Source organism: Chinchilla lanigera, unplaced genomic scaffold, assembly GCF_000276665.1.
Source record: "Chinchilla lanigera isolate Chin_1 unplaced genomic scaffold, ChiLan1.0 scaffold00024, whole genome shotgun sequence".
NCBI lineage: Eukaryota > Metazoa > Chordata > Mammalia > Rodentia > Chinchillidae > Chinchilla > Chinchilla lanigera.
Window position 1 is genome coordinate 45,409 of NW_004955425.1, and position 19,044 is coordinate 64,452.

General features: G+C 41.7%; 1 protein-coding gene across 1 annotated transcript in view; it reads left to right on the plus strand.

Annotated features, from left to right (window-relative positions):
• Positions 1 to 19,044, plus strand: part of Myof (myoferlin) — a 151,175-nt gene that overhangs the window by 21,372 nt on the left and 110,759 nt on the right. Inside the window, 2 exon segments of the mRNA XM_005385818.2 lie at positions 3,396 to 3,451; positions 6,517 to 6,608. Of these exon segments, the coding sequence (XP_005385875.1) occupies positions 3,396 to 3,451; positions 6,517 to 6,608 (148 nt within the window).

The window sequence follows — 19,044 nt, forward strand, 5'->3', positions numbered from 1 at the left end:
GCTGAGTAATATTCCATTATATAAAAGTACCACAATTTTCTTATCCAGTCCTCGGTGGATGGACATTTGGTTGCTTCCTCAATTTAGCAATTACAAATTGTGCTGCTATGAACATAGGTGCACATATATCGCCATGATATGATGTGTTTAGATCTTCTGGGAAAATACCCAGAAGGAGAACAGCTGGGTTGAATGGGACCTCTAGTCTTAGTTTTCTGAGGAATCTCCAAACTGATTTCCACTGTGGTTTCACCAGTCTGCATTCCCACCAGCAGTGGAGAAGGGTTTCTATTTCTCCACAGCCTCGCCAGCATTTGTTATTGGTTGATTTCTGAATGCTAGCCATTCTTACTGGGGTAAGGTGGAATCTCAGTGTTGCTTTAATTTGCATTTCTCATATGACTACATTAGTCCTATTTATTTCTCAGGGCTAAAAAGTTGGCACAGATGTAGTAGGCTAGTCTTAGGAGTCCTGAAAGTCTTTTCAAGAAGGATTTGGCACTCTGTCTCGTAGGTGACCAGCAAAGGAAATAGCTCTGTGAAGAGAGAGATGGCTGTTCAGTCTTGGGGAATTTTGTTGAGAGACTGACATTTGGGTTAATGACTGCAGTGGTGACCTTTACAGAACTGAGGGATTGGCAGGCATAGCTAATCAGAAAACAGGAAATGTTCTGAATAATTCCTTCAAGTCCAAAGTTGTGCATTTGAGTCAGTTGTTTTGTTCTGGGCTGAAAGTATTTAATTTCTTTCCATAGGAAGGAACAATCATAAGGCAGGGAGAAAGACTGTCCCATAATTTATTTGGGTGTTTAGTGCCTGTTTCAGTTACTTTTCTTGTTGCTGGAACAAAATACCTCACACCCAAAGTTAAAGGGGCGGGGAGGTTTACTTAGCTCATAGTTTGTAGAGGTTTCAGTCCATAATTGGGTTCAAGGCTTGGTAGAGGCGCATCCCAGAGGAGAAACAGTTCACTGCAGCAGAAGACAGCAAAAGCAAGCAAGGGAAGAGGGAGAGAAGCCTCTTTCTTTCCTTATATTGTATCCAGTCTACCGGGATTAAGGCAATGCCAATCCTATCAGTGGAGTGATCCAGCAACTACCCACCCCTAATCCTAGCACGCATGATCCCAAAATTGCACCACAAATCAGTGACACCTTCTAGATTCAGTCACGTCCCAAAAAGCCCTATCAAAAACTGCATGAGCCTTTTGGGGGACATCCAGACACAATCTACAATACTGCCTGAAACTTTGCCCTTTAAAAAAAGAGATAGACTCAAATAATTAAGTAATATAAATATTTAGCTGCTCCCTTTGTTTTTAACACACAACTAAATCATTCATTGGAAGAGCTGTGGAACAATTTGGTTTTTCTCATTGGATTATAAATTTATATCTGGTTTCTGATATGCTCTTAAGTGGCTTATAGCAGCCATGTGAAGCTTGGCCTGGTACTGAAGGATTCCCAGTCTGACCATAACCTTCTCACATGGCCCTTTACCCAATTTTATGCCCTTTAGTTCCAGCCAGTTGGCCTCTGCAGAGTCTCAGAAGTGACCAGATCTCTCCTGCCCCATGTTTGACCCGCCCACATCATTGCTTCTACCTAGAGTGAGGTTTTCTTCTCAGCTCTTCATTTGCAATTTTTCCTGGTCATTAAGTCCCCATTGTGGCTCTGCTGCCTGTGTGAGCCCTTCACATAACCCTTCCCTGTGGTACTAAGGCTTGAAGTCACCTTTCTTCCCTGTGAGTTTGCCTTTTCATCTGTGCCCCTGTGGTGCCCACTGAAATCCTTTCTCTGTCAACCACACACCTGTCTCCTGAAGGCAGGAACCATGTCGTGGGTATTTTTTGTATCTCTTACAGTGTCCAGCTCAATGCCTGCCAAACAGGCATTTTGAAATATTTCAAAAATATTTGTTGGGTGGGAAAATGAATTTGGTTAATGCTTGTGGAAGAATTCACCCAGTGGACCAGTTCTGTAGCCTAAGCTGTGAGGTCCTTTGGCCTGAGCTGGCCACTCATTATTCCTGTTTTCCCCTTACAGGAGGGAAACATAGAAAGGGAAGCCAGCTGGACTATGTGATACCCACTCAAGTGGAAAAATTAATGCTTAGTGGAGTAAGAGTCATGACTCATAGCCTTGCTATGCTGTGGTCTTGCAAGCATGAGGTGGCTAGTCCCACAGCCACTCTGTGCTGGGAGCAATGTGACTTTTGACTGAACAAAGCTCACTACCTCCTACATTCCACAACAGCAGAGGGGGAGAAAGACCTAGGTGTGGTTCAGAGTGTGGCTTGTCAAAGTAAGACTGCCTGAGTTCAAAACCTCATCCTGCCACTTTTTGACTGGGTGATTCTGAATACATTTCTCTTCAGTTTCTTTAGCTGTGAAAGGGGGATGACAACAGAAATACAGACCATTTCTAAGGATATGAGATAATGCTTACACAGTGTTGGTACTCAAAGATTAACTTTTATTTTGGTAAGCTTCAGAGGACTAGGACCCAAGAAAGGCCCTGTTCTTCAAACTTTGCTGCAGGGAAACTTGAGGCACTGGCTGGATCCACTCCTTGGCTCCTTTAGGCCAGTGGATCAAGCAGGCTCAGACAGAGGCACAAGACTCTGGGTCTTCAGAAAAGGTGGGCCAAGAGCTACAAGCGGGCTGGTCCTAGATCTTGTACCTCTCCTAATTCCTTTGTCCAAGGCCTCTGGGAGAGAGTTTAGCTTCACCTTTACTGTGTTTGAGTTTTAACAAACTTAGAGGCTGCGTGGGCTCTACAGCTGAAATGCCAGATTTCTATCAGGGCACCACTGCCCCAGATGAACTCAACCACTTTCATAGCTCTGAGTCATAGTATTTTTATCTATAAGATGGTGTACTAGCACCTCAAAAGTCAGCTCCATTGGTTTCCTTCAGCAGCAAGCTGGAGAGACAGAGGCCCCAGAGAACCTGGGTAGAAGATAGGAAGAACATGATGGCATTTCCATGATTTTGAATCCCATCTCTTAATTCCTTATAAACCTGGGGATGGGAAAATGCTATAGGCCAATAAGTGCATTCTATTGGGAAAATCTTTTTTTACCTTTTTTTTTTTTTTTGGTCTTTTTGAGACGGGGTCTCACTATGCAGTTCAGGCTGGTCTTGAGCTCACTCTGTAGCCCAGGCTGACCTCGAACTTGCAACGATCCTCTTGCCTCAGCCTCCCAAGTGCTGGGATTACAGGCATGCACCACCATGCCTGGCTTCTATTGGGAAAATCTTGATTCAGATAGTCCCCACTGGAAGCTGATAAATGGGGAAATGTGGGCTCTCAGGTAATATGCTTTGAAAGAGTGAGTGTATTTTACATGCATTCTATCCCTAGTTGATTGAATCTCTGATTTTTTATTTGCAGATGAGAAGAAGAAAACAAAGAAAGTTGATAATGAACTCAACCCTGTCTGGAATGAGGTGATGTCATTGTTTTTTCAACTTTATTTTTAATGGATAAGATATGTCTGATTGTTCCTCTTTGGGTCAGAGGTTAACTTATCTCTTTGGTTTGTTTGTTTGTTTTTGTTTTTGTTTTTCTTCCAGTACCAGGAATCAAATTCACGACCTTGTGTTTGTCAGGCAGGCACTGTGCCACTGAGCTAAATCCCCAGCCCCAAATTTCTCTTTGGAAAGGGAATCTTTTTTCGTTTTTTGAACCAAGGTCTCACTTTGTAGTGCAGCTTTGCCTTACCTCATTGTGTAGCCCAGTCTGGCCTCCCACTCACAGTGATCCTCCTGCCTCAGCTTTCCAAGTGCTGGGATTACAGGAGTGCCACCACCATGCCTGGCTCTGGAAAGGAAATTTCTGTATTTCCCTTCCATCCCCTCCACCTCTTGTTATTCCACCAAGAGCACAGTGCAATTCAAGAAGAGAAAATAAAAATGACCACCCCCAGTAGAGCAGCAGTGTGGTGAGAGGAGCCAGGACAATAGAGAAGACTGAGACTTCACCTAGCTCAGTCCCAACTCACTGTGTGACCTTGGTCCACTACTATGGCATATCTAAGGAACATCTCTAGAGCAAGGGGAAGAATTAGATCATCTTCAAAGTCCCAAAAGGGAAGCTCCACAATTAAGAACATATCTGGAGTTAAGAACATATCTCACTTTGTAGCCCAGGCTGGTCTCGAACTTGCAACAATCCTCCTGCCTCAGATCATCTTCAGAGTCCCAAAAGGGAAGCTCAGTGGTTCACCACTTTCCTAGTGTGTGTGAGGTTCAATTGTTAGTAAGTCAGAAAAACCCACAAAACAAAACAATAACACAAAATTAGTATGCCTCACAGATATGGAGAAAACATTCATAAAATTCATCTGGAACCAGAAGAGGCCTAGAATAGCAAAAGTAATTTTAGGCAACAAAGGAAAGGCAGGAGGCATCACAATTCCTGACCTGAAATTATACTACAAAGCTACCATGATAAAATCAGCATGGTACTGGCAAAAAAAACAGACCTGAGGATCAATGGAACAGATAAGAAGATACAGACACAACCACAAACACCTTATCTTTGACAAAGGGGCCGGACATGTTCACTGGAAGAAAGCCTCTTTAGTAAATTGTGCTGGAAACACTGGCTTTCCATATGCCAAAGACTAAAATAGACCCATGTCTCTCACCATGCACTAAGGTAAAAATGGATCAAAGATCTAAATATTAAAATAGAAACACTAAATGTGCTGGAAGAGAAAGTAGGTAGAAATCTTGAAAACATAGGGGTAGGCAGAGAGTTCATGAGAGAGAGTTCAAACTGCAAAAGAAATACTTCAAAGAATCAACAGTTGAGATCTCATCTTATTGAAAAGCTTTTGCACATCCAAAGAAATCATCATTAGAGTAAAAAGAAAACCCACAAACTGGGAAAAGATTTTAGCCAACTGTCCCTCAAACAAAGGACTCCTGTCTAGAAGCATTGTTAATTTCCTACCACTTTTTTTGTAACTCTGTATTGTCTGTACTGTTCTTTTGCTATTTTGTAAAAGGTTGTCTGTCTGTTAATGTTTTCCTCCTTTTATTTTTAAAATTTAAAAAAAAGGTCTCCTGTCTAGAACATATAAAGAATTTTTAAAAATCAGGCATCCAAAATTCAAAGACCCGGCCCAAAAATGGGCATCTGAGATGAATACACACTTCTCAGATAAAGAAATACAAATGGCAAATAAATACATGAAAAAATGTGCAACATCACTGGTCATTTGACAAATGCAAATTAAAACAACACTGAGATTCCATCTCACCCCAGAATGAATGCCTATCATCAAGAAATCTACCAATAACAAATGCAGGACATGGAAGGGAACTCTTCATAGCCTGATGACTCAGAAAGAGTTCCCTTCCATGTCCTGCAAATCCTTATCTCTCAAATAGTTTCAATATCTCTGTAAGATAAGGGCTGAGTCTTACCTTTAAATGAGGTGAAATAAAAAGCCTTCAAAAAGCCCTGCTGTCTCATGGGAAGTTCACCTCTTTGTGATTTCCCTGGAACCCAGAGCGGCCAGCTAGACCACAACACCATGAGAGCAGGTGGCCTGATTGATTGATCACTATGAATTCCTTGCACCTGACACAGAGTTCCAAGAATAAAACAAAGTACATGTATTCTGTAACTACTCTTTGTCTTTGGCAATGAGATGTCCTTTCATGTGAGCTGGCATGTATTCTGGAGGACTTCATATTGCATTTTGTTCCCAGTATGCTTTGTTTCTCTTATTGCAAATGTATTTATCACAACTGCCATTTTATAATTGAGACCAAATCTGAATGAAACACCAACCCCAAACCCACTGGGATTGGTGAGTATGTTCTTATATGAACTATGAGACGAGTTTTCCTTCCATCCCAAACCCACTATAAGGAGCCTCAAAACATTGTTTGATTTATTTAATTCATTTATTGTTCTATCGGTCAAAGGCAACAGTAGTGTGGTGGGTTTTGTTTTTCATTTATCACTAGAAATCAGTTTATTGCATTAAAATGAGAAACTCAGGAAGGTCATTTGTGTACAACACTGACTGCAGTGGAAGTTAAAATAGTGGGCTGACGAGTTTTAGAAAATGTTTTGTTAGATTGTTCTTCTTTGTTTGATAGTGACATGAATAAGAAGAGCAAACAATTTTAAAATATCCATTGAAGAAAACATTTTCACAGATACACTTCATTTTATTTTGCAACAGTTATAGGTGATACATCAATTCCTCTGACTGAGTCAGAGATTTGGGGGCCTATCTAAAAGCCACTGAACCCAGAAAGTGGGAAGGAGGCATTATTCACATGTTCTCTGAGCCTGAGTCTGGTTTGCTTTCCCATAACCTTCAGCTTTCTTCAGGTTTAGAATTTAATAATTTTGATCTAACTATAGAAATGAGTTATTCAAAGATTGTCCTTGGTGAAGTAATGTTCTAATATGCACCATGGGTGCATCCTAATTATTTTCCTGAATCCATTTAATAGCCTTTTTGTTTCCATAACCTTTGTGTGAACAGATTTTGGAGTTTGACTTGAGGGGCATACCACTGGACTTTTCATCTTCCCTTGAGATCATTGTGAAAGATTTTGAGACAATCGGACAAAATAAGTAAGTCACTTTCAGTGGTTTTGTTAAAATTTTACATATTATCTTATGATATTTATTCCCTTAAAGAACATATCTTTAATAACATAGTGCTTTGAATATTATAGTGCTTTAATTTCTATCCCCTTATGAGCCAATACCAGATGTAGCTAATCAATTACAGACTTTTTTTCTAATAACTGCAGTAGTCCAAAGATGCTAACAACCCCAAACCACCACTAGTCTATCTGGTAACGTCTTCGTTAATTGCACATAGGCACTTCTTAGCTCTGGTGTTTTATTTGAACTGTAGCAATAGTAAACACAAACCAACATCTTTTCTTGTGGTTATGTGTGACCTGTATACATCTCATTAAAGTTTACTTTCCATCCCCAATTAATTTTAATGTCTTATTAACCTTTTACACCCATGCAACCTAAATCATTTTAGTACTTCTTCCCATCTCAAAAGGGCTAGGGTAATGGTGGTGTCCATGCTGAGGTGAGGATTGCCCTGTGGGTAAACCTGGGGCATGGAGGGGGCTGTAGACAGATTCCCATGCAATAGACTAACCTTGGTAAATTCACCCCAGTGCTAAATCTTGGCTTTGGTCTTGTAGATTGAGAACTCATTCTTGTGTTACCAGTTAAAATGAGTTCCCAAGAGACTATAGTTTAAAACCAAAATTCCTACTTGCTATTTTCCACTAGAAAACAATTGTCTGGTAAGCATTCTTACTCTCAGATTCATGAACTTTCCTTCCAGTCACACCATATGGGAAGGCAAATTACTTTGTGTTCTTGATTGTAAGATATCTTTATTCCTAAGACATGCTATTAAATTAGTAACATTGTGGAGGGAAAAGAAGCTCACATCAATTATAAGAAGCATCTCAGTTTTTTAGTAATGTTAGTACCTTTAAAAATGTATATCTTAATTTAGGCACATTTGGTATACCATAAGAAGGCTGCAACAGGATTAATAAATGAGGATGAATTTGCTGAGGTAGGGCGACCATACCTGACTTGCTTGGGACAGTCCTAGCATAATGTTTAAATAATGTCTCCAGTTATTGTACTAGCACAGAAATTAATAATCATTAATGACTTGGTTGATTCAATCTTTGGGGTCTTCTAGACAGACATCTACTCCCTGAACTGTGCTTTGATAGGTATCATAACCATGTTCCATTGCTAACCAATAATTGAAGCAGTTTTTTTTCCTTAAACTAGATAAATATACTCCAGAGGATTCTGTTCCCACTGAGACTGAAACCAAAGTAGCCTTTTAAGGTTATATTGCATATTTCAGCCTTGAGCCATTGTATGATTATTTCTCTCCCACCCCAACTCCCAGAAGATGGTTTTACTTCCTGTGTTTCAAAGTTCTAAGGAAGTAGGTGGTAACGCCTCACGATAGTCTTTGTCATTAATAATTGTCATTGATAATTGTCCCTTTGCTACCTTGCCTTCCTCTTTCTGCAAGTGAAAGCCCTGTTGATATTCTGGACTGGCTCTCTCCAATACAAATATACTACAAGGGGTATATGCAACTTAAATTTTTCCAGTAGCCACATTAGCAAAATAAAAAGAAACAGGTGAACTCAGTCTTAATGTTTTTAATCCAGAATATCCAAAATGTTATTTCAACATATAATCAATATTTTTAAATCACCAAGGTAATTTACATGCATCTTTTCAAGTCTTTGAAGTCTTAAATGTATTTTACACTCGCGGTACATCTCAGTTCAGGCACCACACATTTCAAGCACTCCACACACGCATTTCTGCAGACAGTTGAGGTTTAGTCTCTTTGAACATAGTCACATTTCTTTCCAATTCTGAACAAAGAGCATATGATAGGTCCCCTTACAGAAGGTCCTTCTAAAGGCCCAGGCTCCATGAATCTCACTGAGATTTGTTAGGGTTGGTGTTTCGATGCCTGCTAGCTATAAAATCCAAAGGAGCTTATGGTTGCTATGATAGTATGACGACAGGGGACTATATAAGCATAAGAGAAGAAAAGTAAAATCTAAGCAAAATATGAAGCTGGTCTTTATTACTCTTTCAATCTTTCCCTTCCCTCCCCATCTTCCTCCCACTGACTTTACCCAGGCACCCAGGGTCTTGTGTTCCAGGACTCCCATTTGGATACAAGCTGGACATGCCCCAAGCCAGGTTCTGCACTCTCTGCTAATTCTTGCTCCCAATAAAATTTACCTGGCCTGCAGCTCAGTCCTCCAGTCTTACAGTTTATTGTGCTTTCTGAGAAACTAACCTGATTGAAGGCGTAACTGCTGATAATAGTTTACTGAGTGATTTTCCCAGAAACCCCACTTGGTCACTGGGGCAGGGACTTACCTGAAGAAGTGAGCAAAATGGGACTTCGAGGGCCTTGGGCAGGATCCCTGGCGCAGGTGCTTTCATGTTTGATGGAGAGATTACTAGTCTGCTCTGTAGATTTTTCTGAGGGTCATTTATTCTCTGAGGGTCATTTATTGACTTGGAGTCAGCTCTGTAACAAGCAGGGCATTATGATAACATCCCCACATCGTCTCTGCTCTCCCTGTACTGAGATACTTGTTTCCCCATCATCAGTGGAGAAACATGACTTTTGGTTTTCTGTCAACTAAACAATAATGGGTCGGGGCTGGGGATTTAGCTCAGCGGCAAAAGCGCCTGCCTGGCAAGCGCAACGTCGTGAGTTCGGTTCCCGGTACCGGAGAAAAACCAAAAAAAAACAAAACAAAACAAAACAAAAAAAACAATAATGGGTCAAACTGCCCGTACATTTTAAGAGGAAACATCTGGGAATAAACTCTTTATTTGAATGAAATATCTATACATTTGGGCCTCAGACTGTCTGCTGGACTTTTCCTCTAGAGATCTAGGTTGGGGAGCTGCTGGCTGCCTGTGTGGGACTGCTTCCATCACCTGGAAGCTCAGGAAGGGAGCAGAGGATTTTTCTGCCAGTTAAGGAATGTCCTGTCAGCTGACTTGCCTGTTGCCATGGAGACCAATTGTGCAAACATTGCCTTCTCTCGGTTTCTGCTGCCCTGGCCCTTCAGCAAACAGCGGGTGGCTTAGCCTTGAGTGGGCCACACCCTGCAGACTGGCCAGCGCAATGCAGTGTCCCTCCTCCTACCTGGGAGCTGCCGGGTTGCTCATCTTTCTTCTCTTTGTCCTCAGCCAGCTAGTCATCCAGAGTAAATGAGGGTGATAGACGACTAGAGGAGGCTCCTTGCCACATGATGCACACAAAATGATATTTTTAGCTGAGATGTCAGTGTGGAAGAATTTCCTCAGTGGCAGTGGCCATCACTCAGGACTTTGCATGGGCCAAGAGCTGTGCTCGGCCCGTTGTTCTCAGTGTCTCACTTTATCCTCACAGACACCAGGTGAAGCCAGCCTCTTTTTCCTCAGAGAGATTTAGTAATCTGTTCAAGGTCACGCAGCAGGCATATATCCTAGTCAGTAACTTAAATCTAGGCCTGTACTCTTTCACCAGGACTTGAGAGATAGACAGAAGACTTAAAGTTCGAAGTTGAGGCTGGGACTGTGACAGTTGAGCATCCTGGCCCTGCTGTCCTCCACCTTCAGAAACTGGGTGTGTAGGAACGAGGAGGGTCCACAAGTTTTAAGATTTGTGCGTGTGCACACACACATGCACAGCAAAGAAGTCTGGGAGAGAAAAGAGATACCAAGTAGGACTTATGCATCCGCTGCTTCCTCTGTTTGGGTGTGCTAGTCTTGAACTGCAGATGTGAAATCTTGTATTGGGCCACAGCAATCTGAGCACCGAGAGAACAGCAACTTCTCCAGCCACTCTCAGTTTCATTGCCACATTTGATTTCTTCTGAGCTTCTCTACGTACAAAGTTCTAATAAGTGTAAGAATGGAGGATAGGGTCTGTGTGGCAGGTGGATGTTAGGGCTGAGTCTAAGTACTTACATGTGTGTTGCTCCAGTAATGTAGCTGAGCATTCACCAGTAGTGGCACTGCTTTTATCTAGGTACTTACCCATCTGCCTTCCCTCTGCATCTGTCTTGTTCAGTGCTATAACACCAAGCACACTGCCTGGCACATAGGCCTTCTCAATAAATGTTTGATGAGTGAATGAGCGAACCAGTGAGTTCATGATGTTACCACATGAATGAAATTTAACATTTGCACATCATCTTGTGGCTGTCAGAACTACTAATAATGGATTGTTTATGTGGACTCTGTCCACCTCAGCTGTCTAGAATAGTTCTTTGATTCCAACTTGGACTTAAACTGCAAAAGACTGGGGACATAAAGGACTCAGGATCCAAAAACAACAGTGCCTCTCACAAAGCTCATGCCCTTTTGGAGAGAGGCATGAAATTTAAGACAGAGCACCCAGCCAGGCAGTCAAGCTCTGTAGCTAAAGGGGCAACTCTGCACTCAGACAAGGCTGCCTACAGACCCAGGGGTGCTGGTTACTAATGAGCACCAGCTGAGTGCCTGCTGAGTCTCTGCAGAGAGAGTCCCAGGCAAATTCTGCTGGTCTCCCAGAGCTGAAGAGATGCAGGTACGGTGTCCAAAGACACCAGGGACCAAGGTGGCTCTCAGACAAAGAGGAGACAGCTACAGAAATGTAGGAGAATGAGAAAGAGTGAAAGGGACAGAAACATAGGTCCACAGACTGAGATTTGCAGAGTTCCTTTGACTTTTTTTTTTTTTTTTTTTTTTTGAGACAGGTTCTCACTATGGCCTTGAACTCACTATGTAGCCCAAGCTGGCCTCAAATTCGCAACGATCCTCCCGCCTCAGCCTCTCAAGTGCTGGGATGACAGGTGTGCGCAGCCACCACACCTGGCTTCTCTTGACTCTAGCTGAGTGTGAGTTGATACAGCAGGGAAAGCTGCCTGAAGGAGGCAAACGATATAGTCTTGTGCACTCACACAAGGCTGGGAATAGTTTATGTTCCTGATAGTCTGGTAGAAAAACTTTGTAATTCACAGAGACAGCTTTTACCTCAGTAACATGAAGAAACTCAATAAAAACTGATTCAGAAATGGTATAAATGATATTAGTAGATGTGGACGGTAAAGTAGGTGTTATATTCTATAGCATCAAAAAAGTAGAAGAGGGCTGGAACATGTTGAGTAGAGTCATGGACAATATTTTTAAAATGATCTAAATTGAATGGGTAGGGCTGAAAATTACAATGTCTGAGATAGAATGACCATAGTTATCTCTAAGATCTTGCACTTCTAGTATTCTTTCCTGGACATATTTGTGCATCTACATGCAAAATCATCATCACATACACCCCCACACAAGTGCTAAGCAAAGTGAGCAACAGCATCTGCATACACATCCCTGTGTAAGGCATATGTTTTGTGCATAAGGAGGTTACAGAAGCCCTAACGATATACTTAGAAGGAAAGTTATCAAGGTCTTGCATAAGAGTTGTAAGCAAGGGTCCAGCTGTATGATCACAAGATTGATAGGGATTTTGGTTCTACAACTTAAGTGGCAGGTTTCTGTTTCTTTATAATGGAACTGGAATGCTTCCTCAATAAATGCTAGACATGGGGGCAAATTATAGAAGCAATGATTTCCTGGAAAAAAAAAATGTAATAGCTAATGTCTTTGGTTGGCTTACTGAGTACAGAGCTTGTGCAAAAACTATACCACTGTATTTAATCTTTATAACAACCCTGAGTCAGACAGTTATATCCCCAACTGACAGATGAGAAAAATGTGGCTCAGAAAGTTTCATCAAATGCTTACAGTCATCTAGCTCTTTAAATGAAAGCATGTAGAATGCAATAAGTGTATTTAAGTCTTCATACATGATCCTCAGACTTTCCAAGGCTTGTTTCCTCTCTCTCTCTCTCTGTCTCTGTCTCCATTTTTTGTCTCTCTCTCTCTCTCTCTCTGTATTAGGGTTGAGGGGTCAGGGTTCCAAAAAGTGAGAGGATAACATAATAAGCACACACTCATGCACACATACATATGCACTCAGGTGTATGGTAGCTCTGGGGGATATCAATTAGAAAAGGAAGCATGGAAAGTTTAGGTTGCAAAATACACTAACTCGGACAAAAGTTTTTTAAATTGGAGAAAACAGAAAGGCCATGGTTTGGAATGATATTAATTTGCCGAGGCAGAGAAGTTAGCATTTCATGGTATACCAAAAACCATGTCTTCCAGTTCTTAGTACTGTTATTTCTTCTAGTTTTGAGACCTCATGCTAGGATTTGTTTAGGGTTACCTTCCTTTCTGGGTCTGGTTCCTGAGGAATCAGATATTGTGGGCTGCATGGGCTTTTCTTTTCTTTCTTTTTTTTTTTTTTTTTTTTGTCCTTTTGAGACAGGGTCTTGCTATGCAGTTCAGTCAGGTCTTGAACTAACTTTGTAGCCCAGGCTGACCTCGAACTTGCAACAATCCTCCTGCCTCAGCCTCCCAAGTGCTGGGGTTACAGGTGTGCACCACCACACCTGGCTCTGCATGGGCTTTTCTAACTCCAGTAGCTCCATAGTTTATGTGGAAATCTGACCCAGAAGCAGATGTCAGTGTGCAGCAGAAGAGTTCTGACTTCTTAACAGTTTGATATTTTCAACAGAGCAATAACCTTTTAAAAAGATCAGGGTCTGTTAGGGTTATTTTTGGATGCTGAAGAGGCCAAATGGCACTTCTTGAGAAGGTCAATAAAGTAGCTGCTAGAGTGATGCCTGAAATCATAATAAAAAGTGACGTTTATTGATTGAGTACTGAGTGAACAGAAGAACTGGTCAGTGAAAATAACAAACTAGTGGGTTATAGTCATTTTATTTATGAAGTTGTGTTGTCTTCCACCTGCCAGGTGATGGGCTAATTAACCGCTCCCTACACTCACAAAGTAACAGATTCCTTACTACAGGGAGGGCTTCCACCCAGCTTTTCCAAGTGTTAAAGGGGTACTGTTTGTGGCAGGGGAGGCTTGGAAAAGAGTAGACACTACTGTATGTGGGCAGACTCCACAACAACCTTCAGTGTGTCTAAAACCAGCATGTGGAGTTTGTTAAAAGCACAGGGAAGGCTTGTGCACTGCAGGTTTGGGAACACTGTTGAGGACCAGTGTTCCTCTGTTGTTGCTGGTGGGGTTTCTTTGGTTTGGTTTGCTGGTGGTGGCACCGGTCCTAGAGTCGAGGCCTTCACACTGAGCTACACCCCTAGCCTGATTGTTGTTGTTGTCTTAAACCATGTCTAGCTAATTCACTTGCCTAATCTGGGGTCAAACTCACAGTCCTCCTGCCTAAACCTTCGAAAATGCAGAGATTAGGTGCAGAGTGTGCACCACCATACCTGGCTCACTGCTTTGTTTTTTAAAACCCACGCCACCCTTGTGAACTTGTATCGTTGTACTGCATACTTTTTAAAACTCAGTCTGTGCCTCTCTTCTTGCCTTGCTTTGTTAGCCTTCTTGACCCAGAGGTGTGTCTAGCTTCCACCTTCCTCAAGAGTCCACTGAGAATCACTATTCTTGACCATTGTTTCTCACACTTCCTGGGTGTTTGATCTAACTAAAGAAAAGGTCTGATTAGGGTCCTGGGAATCTGCAAAGCCCCAGTGATTCTGACACAAGGAGCTTTTGGGAGGCAGATTCTGAGAAGCAAGCTGGGAGATAATCTAGAGGCCAAGTGACAGCAGGCAGACTGGGCGCCGTGGGACTGCAAGTGAACGGGAGAACCGAGAGATGCCCTTTGAGGGACATTACTCAGCCAGGGATTCCTGTGATATGATTTGCTGTCATGGCTGAGTTACAGAAAAAAATATTCAGTGATATTGGTTAAAGCATGATAATAAAGACTTTACCCAGCACCACTACCATAGGTAGAGGGATCACTACAACCTGGTCTTGCAGTAGGGGAAAAAATGGGGCTAAACATCACATTCAACATGGGCAGGTAGAAATTAACAGCCACAGAGCAGGGTGGGAATCAGTGGATGGAAAATTCCTAAGAGGAATCCTTAAGGATAAGAGGAATGCTGGCTAAACAGACCTAGCAGGATTCTTGCTGAAAACAGGCCTCAGCTGGTGGTCTGTGGTCAGACCTCAGCTGCGAGATAGCAGAGGATGAGGAATCTGATCAGATGCAAAGAGTGATTAGATATGGGTGGAATGTCTTGCTAAACTTAACTAGGCTCTTTATTAAAACTGGGCTTTATAAGGAAATGTATAATCTACCTAGGAGAAGGTACAAGAGGCTGACTAAACTTTGGTAAAGCAAAGAACATTTGTCAGCTGCCACTGCCTCTTGTACTAGTCTGGTTTACAGTCAGGGGCATGCTTGGTTCTTCTACCTGTTGGCTTGGGACCAGGAAGGAACTTGATGGATACTGGCCCAATGAAGGGATCACTGCGGGAAAGGGAAATGGGTCCCAACTTGGGAACCCCATGACCACTCAGGCCTGGCTAACATGACAAGGTTCAGCCAGCTGCAGAATCATCCCTGTGCTTCAGGGGACTGGATGTCGTCATGATCTTTTCAGGGACCTGATAGAGGCTTAGAAATTCTTTGTCCTCAGCGCAGCTGCAGATTGTTATCCCTTGAGGAGGGCATATTGAGACTGCTGCAGTCCCCAGAGGCAAAAACATTGCCGCGCATGATTTATTTTCCAGCCTCCAACATATTTTTCCTTTCCTTCTTGGAGGAATTTCCAGTAAGCTCTCCTCCAGTAATCCATGTGGGCTGCGTCCTGACTGAACAGACGTGAGCTCCCCTGCTTAAGAATCCAGCAGCAAAGCCCTTACTCACCACAGAGGCATGTGCTGTTAACATGTACACCAGTGCTAACAAGCAGAATATTTTCCACTCTTTTTTTAAAAAAATACAACTACATTGTATTCATTTTAAGGGACAAGCAAAATAGTTCAAGAGGTTCTTAACTGATACTTGCATGAGTACAATGACTAGTTTAACATTAAACTCTTATCCCCCCAATCACAACATCTGTCAATTAGTTTCTGTTTGCTTAGTAGTTCTTTGTCACGTAGATACTCAGCTCACACATTCATGGACTAAAAGAAAATGGAGCATGACTAGTTTTGTTTTTCATTTTAAAATACATCTGCGGCCGGGTGTGGTGGCGCACGCCTGTAATCCCAACACTGGGAGGCTGAAACAGGAGGATCGTTGTGAGTTTGGGGCCAGCCTGGGCTACAAAGTGAGTTCAAGGCCAGCCTGAACTGCATAGCAAGACTCTGTCTCAAAAAGACAAAAAAAAACCAAAACAAAACATCTGCAGCTTATTAATTTCACAACTAGGGCAGGAAAGCCAAAGGCTCTTGCAATGCTTTCAGTATAGTTTTCTTCTGAGACTGTGGTTTATCTTGTTTTAGTATTGGGTCAATTCCAAGAGACTTATTTTTCCATGAAATACAGGGCAGAATTTCCCTGTTACTGTGACACTGTCATTTTGGCATATTTGTAGCATTAGTGATATGAAAGAAAAAAGGTTCTTGGCTCAGCATCACCCCCCTTTAAAGGAAATTGTCTTGCGGTCACACTGAGCTGTTCTGATGTCCTGGATAGAAGGCGAAGTCATCATCCCCATTTTTTCTCTGTGTTCTGTATCCAGGCAACATCACAGCAAACAGGCCAGGCCAGGCAGGCCTGGGAGTCACTGCGGAGTTCAGACTTAGCCACAGGGCAAGCTTCCTTCCACTCAGCGCTTAGAAACTCTTAGAAGTTGTTAACTGTTTTCATTTTTCCTCAATTCAATCTAGCTGTAAAAATAACTTTGGGGGGCCTGGGGGTTTAGCTCAGCGGCAAAGCGCCTGCCTGGCAAGCGCAAGGTCGTGAGTTCGGTTCCCGGTACCGGAAAAAAACCAAAAAATAAATAAAAAATAAAAATAAAAATAACTTTGGGATTATAATAATCTAAACACTAGTTTTACTTCACTAGAAAAAAATCAAGACTTCTTCTATATGTTCCCTACCAGCAAAAACATCAGAATTTTGTGGTGGGAAGGTAAATCTTAGAAATAGGACTAAAGGTTTATAAAAGAGGAATTGAGGTTAGACTTCACAATTAACTTCTTTTATTTTGCTCTACTTCTTGTCAGTGAACTATTACTACCCTCTCCTAGCTAAGTGAAATTAGCAAATAATGGTTGAGTCAGAAGGGAGGTTGTGAAATCATTCAAGACCATAAAAGGTGAGCAGATGGGCTTTGTGTTTGAGGCAGCTGGTCTCAAGCCCCACCATTCCCTGTTACATGACATAACACTCACTGTATTTCTTCTTGGCCCAATCTTTCCCCAGATACATTGGGTGAGTTAATTCTGACCCTTACCTGATAAGCCAGTACCCTTGAAGGTAAAACTCCTGCTTATCATTTGGGATTTTCCAGTACAATCATGTTCTAGATTTTCCCATTAAGTTAGAGAGCAATAATTTAAGAAAAAAGAAATATTTAACATAAGACAGCCTTATACAATAGACATATATAGAAAACATCATATGTACAACCCTGGTAGCAGACCTTTAGAACTGAAGAGTCAGTGGAATTATTTAATCCCATCTATTTGTTTGCTAATAATGAAGTAGTCTCAGAGAGTTGGGTGACATAGACAAGGCCTCAAAGAAAGTTAGGACATAGGGTTAGGGCTAGAGTAGGGATTGGCCTCCACCGGGGTAGTTTTGCCCTCCAGGGGATAACTGTGAGTGTGTGAAGATGTATCTGGTGATCACAGCTGGGTGGACTGCAATAGGTATCCAGTGGGTAGAGACCAAGATGCTGCTGAGCCTCTGACTAAGCAGAGGGCAGCCCCTCACAACAGAAAATTTAACTGGATCAAAATGTTCAGTAGCCGGGCGTAGTGGCACACACCTATAATCCCAGCACTTGGGAGGCTAAGGCAGGAGAATCGCTGTGAGTTCAAGGCCAGCCTGGCCTACAAAGTGAGTTCAAGGCCAGCCTGACCTGCATAGTGAGACCCTGTCTCAAAAAAAAAAAAAAAAGACAAAAAACAAAACAAAATATTCAGTAGTGAAGAGGTTGAGAAATACGGGCCAGGCCTCTTCACACTTCCACAGTGTCTCAGCATGGTACACCAGTTATTCTAAGATTTACTTACTGCAGATAGAGGCTGAGGTCATGCTGATTTTAGCAGGAACAAGTCAGTGCATGTTTAAGTGCACAATGTTATTATCTTAATCAGATCTAGGCTATGAAGCATTGAACTATGAGGAATAAAGTCTTGTTTGTTTCCAGGTCTTTCAAAGTAGGGATCTCATTTTGAAATTTAACACCAGTCAGATGACTTTAAAAACATACTTTTCTCATTTTGTTCTTCTTTAAAATGCAATTAGTCAACCCCATAGTTAACCACTCTACTTTTAAAATATGGTAAGAAATTTTGCTCAGGCGTTCTATGGGCTAAGGGAAATGTGGGGAAGTATAGGGCTCTCACCTGATGTTAAAGAGTCACTATTTTGTCTGGTAGAGATGGAATGAAGCACAGACCCCTGTCTTCAGCATGTTAGAGGAATAAAAATCCAACAGAATAGAAAAGTACTTTAATAAGTATATTGTATGAACATACTCATCTAAACAATAGTCTATAAAATTTCCATCAATTTTCAGCATTGACTGGTAGATCTAATTTTTGTATTGGCCTGAAATGGATGAAGAGTTCAGTCATCTCTTGGAGGCAAACTTTTATTTTCTATTGCCAACTATAGACTGTTCATGTTATTAGGAAAAAATGAGAATCTGTCATGATTTGGGGGCATTGTGTGTAGTGCTCTGTATAAGAATTGCACTCTTCCAAGGAATCATACACACACCATCCATACAATTGAGTAAACCGGCAACACGGTACTCCCAGTTTCCTGGGAGTGCAATCTGTCTGTTCACAGAGGACTCATTGATGTGTGTGCTGGGATTATAGACTCCAATTCGGTAATCTCATCCTGTTTCTGAGGTTTGAGTGGGAGAGAAGACTATGGATATAATCACTTAAAAAATGATAGGCCCACGTTGACACCCACTTTTCCTGATTTGTAAGGATACTGTACTAAATTTTTAGATAAAATAATTTTGCCACAAAATGAAACATCCTGGTTATTATTTTTGCCCCAAAGCTCAGAGTTGCATAAAAATACTCAACTATCATTTCTTCACTGTATTTTGAAATACTGTAAATAATCTCTTCTAACTTTAAGGGCTTCATGCTGAGTTTTATATTTTAATGCTAATAATTTTCTGTTCTATCACATCTGCTCCATGTTAGTCGAAGTGGCTGCAATTGCAGGCAGGATACAAGTAATACCAAAACATACTTACTACTCTTTTCCTTTCTCACTGGGCTTCCCTCACTGGTCTTTCTGAATGCACTTCACAGTGAGAATCTCTTCCATTCCTCTGCCTTATTCATGTTTCATGTTCTATTCCCCAAGTTAAACTCTTTTCCCATGGATTACATTTTTATGTTTACTAA